The sequence below is a fragment of the Dipodomys ordii genome, unplaced genomic scaffold (assembly GCF_000151885.1).
Source record: "Dipodomys ordii isolate 6190 unplaced genomic scaffold, Dord_2.0 Scaffold4899, whole genome shotgun sequence".
Taxonomy (NCBI): domain Eukaryota; kingdom Metazoa; phylum Chordata; class Mammalia; order Rodentia; family Heteromyidae; genus Dipodomys; species Dipodomys ordii.
This window is the reverse complement of record NW_012272113.1, coordinates 1-2,415: the sequence shown is the minus strand read 5'-3', so window position 1 is coordinate 2,415 and position 2,415 is coordinate 1. Positions and strand designations below refer to the sequence as shown.

General features: G+C 53.0%; 1 protein-coding gene across 1 annotated transcript; it reads left to right on the top strand.

The window, feature by feature from the left end:
• Window positions 1–84: 84 nt before the first annotated feature.
• On the top strand, window positions 85–2,321 carry LOC106002208 (transmembrane protein 206-like; the record flags this gene model as incomplete). The annotated part of the gene is made up of 3 exons (XM_013037122.1): window positions 85–320; window positions 1,671–1,822; window positions 1,927–2,321. Coding segments are annotated over 3 exons (433 nt in total), but the record flags the coding sequence as incomplete, so codon positions are not given.
• Window positions 2,322–2,415: the final 94 nt, after the last annotated feature.

Sequence of the window (2,415 nt, the reverse complement as noted above, 5' to 3'; positions counted from 1 at the left end):
GGGGGGGGGGGAGGTTCTGGTAAGGCAGGTGAGGACCTGGAGGTTACTGACTGTCTTTGGCTACTCCCTGCCTCTGAGCCTCAGGTCACAGTCCTGTGTCTTGTTGCCAGGCCTGGACAGTGAGTCTGCCTCTAGCAGCATCCGCTTCAGCAAGGCCTGCCTGAAGAACGTCTTCTCTGTCCTGCTCATCTTCATCTACCTGCTGCTCATGGCTGTGGCTGTCTTCCTGGTCTACCAGACCATCACAGACTTCCGTGAAAAGCTCAAGCACCCTGTCATGTCCGTGTCTTACAAGGAGGTGGATCGCTATGATGCTCCAGGTAGAGCCTGCTGGGCCAGGTGTCAGGCCCAGCTCTGGGGCATCAGCTGGCATATCCTCCCAGAGCTGCCAGCACAGTGCTAGATGCTATAGGTGAGGTGGGGTCCAGGTATAGGCTCATACCTATACTTGTGGCCACCATCAGGCCTCGAAAGGTGTGGGGAGTTTAGAGGATTCTGGCAGCATTGGGGTGGGTAGGAGGGCTAGGAAGAAAGATGCACTGGAACTAGGCTTTGAAAATCATGAGGTGGGCAGTATTTGTGCTGAGAGGGGCAGGAGCAGTAAGCAGCAAAGCAAGAACAGTGATGGGGGTAGGGAGACACTTCTGGAGAGAAAGAAGCCTGGATGCAGCCAGAGACCAGGTGAGGAAGTGTGAATCAAGCATAGTGTGGGATGGTGGTAGCACAGCCATTCAAAGGAAGTAGCAGCTCTCCAGGCCACCTTGTGTCCCTTCCTGCCCCATTTGTATGTCCAACCCCTGAGGGGCAAGTCATCGCTGACAGAGTGGACAGTACACCAGAATTAGGGGCTGGCACCCATGCTCTGGAAGGATAGGGTGAATGGAGAGCCCCTGATCTGTGGCTCAAGCTCTGCCCATGGCCCAGGCTCTACCCATGTGGTGACTGCCACCTTCTCTGTCATGTGATGACTGTCACCTTCTCTGTTCAAAGGCTTCCTCTAGTTACCCTCAGGATGGCCTGCTCATAGGTTAGAGTTAGAGTTGGGCCTCCCTCTGCCCAAGGCTCTCTGACAGTCTCCAGCATCACTAAGTGTGATGGTCCCAGCTCATCTGCTGGCTTTCTCTCATTTGTCCTCTCTGTACATCTGCTCTGTCTCTGTCTGTGGGTGTCTCATACCCTGGTGGTCTGATGCTAGTGCTGCTTGCAGCACTTTGGCCTATGAGGTCAGAATGTTTCCTCATCCCAGGTGACTAGGCTGGCAGAGGCAAGGACTCAGGATATGACCCATATACTTGGAGTCCAAGCAGAATAGGTACCGGAGACAGAATGAGTTCTAGGTAATTCCATACCTCAAAGACAACCCCACTCCCAACCCCCCGCCAGCCGTTCTTCCAGTGGGTGATGAGCCTGGGGAGCATCCTTGGGCTCATTGCTCTAGGAGGTGTCAGAGTCCTTCTCTGTGGGCACAGGAGGCTATGTTCCAGCCAGATTGGGGCTTGCTGAGGGGCCACTGATGTCAATGAAACTGAAACTGCCTTCCAAGTCGTTTTCCCTCCCTTCTTGGCAATCAGTAAAGGTGTCTGGAATATAGATTATCAGAAGGTGTGTGGTAGTTTCAGGTGTGGCAAGGACTGTGACTTCTGACATTTGCTTTTCTGTTTGTGTCCCAGGTATTGCCCTGTATCCTGGTCAGGCCCAGCTGATCAGCTGTAAGCACCATTACGAAGTCATTCCCCCTCTGACTAGCCCTGGCCAGCCCGGTGACATAAACTGCACCACTCAGAGGATCAACTACACACACCCCTTCTCCAATCAGACCACGGTAATGCTCATCGTCTTCAGCTTGCCCTGGGCCCGTGTGCCCTGCTGGCTCTGTAACTCAAGTGCCCCTATTCTCTTCCTCATACTGTTGCCATGAATACTCAGTCCCTGGCCAGATGTCCACATGACTGCCTCACCTGCATCCAGTAAGGTCAGTGAGGGCTTTATCCTCAGCTGACTGATGTCAGGGCTTGCTGAAGGTGGGATGAGCCCCTGTCCTTGGTGCAAAGGGCAGAGCTGAGGGGTGGGGCTGTGTGATGTAGTGACTTGGGTCCCCTGTTTGACTGTGTTAGAATCAGGAGCAGGTGTTGTATAGTGGCTCTGTGCCTGAATTTAACGTCAGATAAAGGAGAGGGCTGGAGAAGGCTTTAAGTATCTTAAGTGCAAAAAGATATTAAAAGTACAGTGAATAAATACAGGCAAACTCAGGAACTGGAGATAGGTTCTTGGCTCTAGGCTAGGCCAGGCAAAATTAGCAAGGCCCCATCTCAAAAACAAGATGACAGGGCTGGGAAGGTGGCTCAGTGGTAGAGCGCTTGCATTGCATGCTTGAGGCCCTGGGTTCGATTCCTCAGCACCACATAAGCAAAAAGA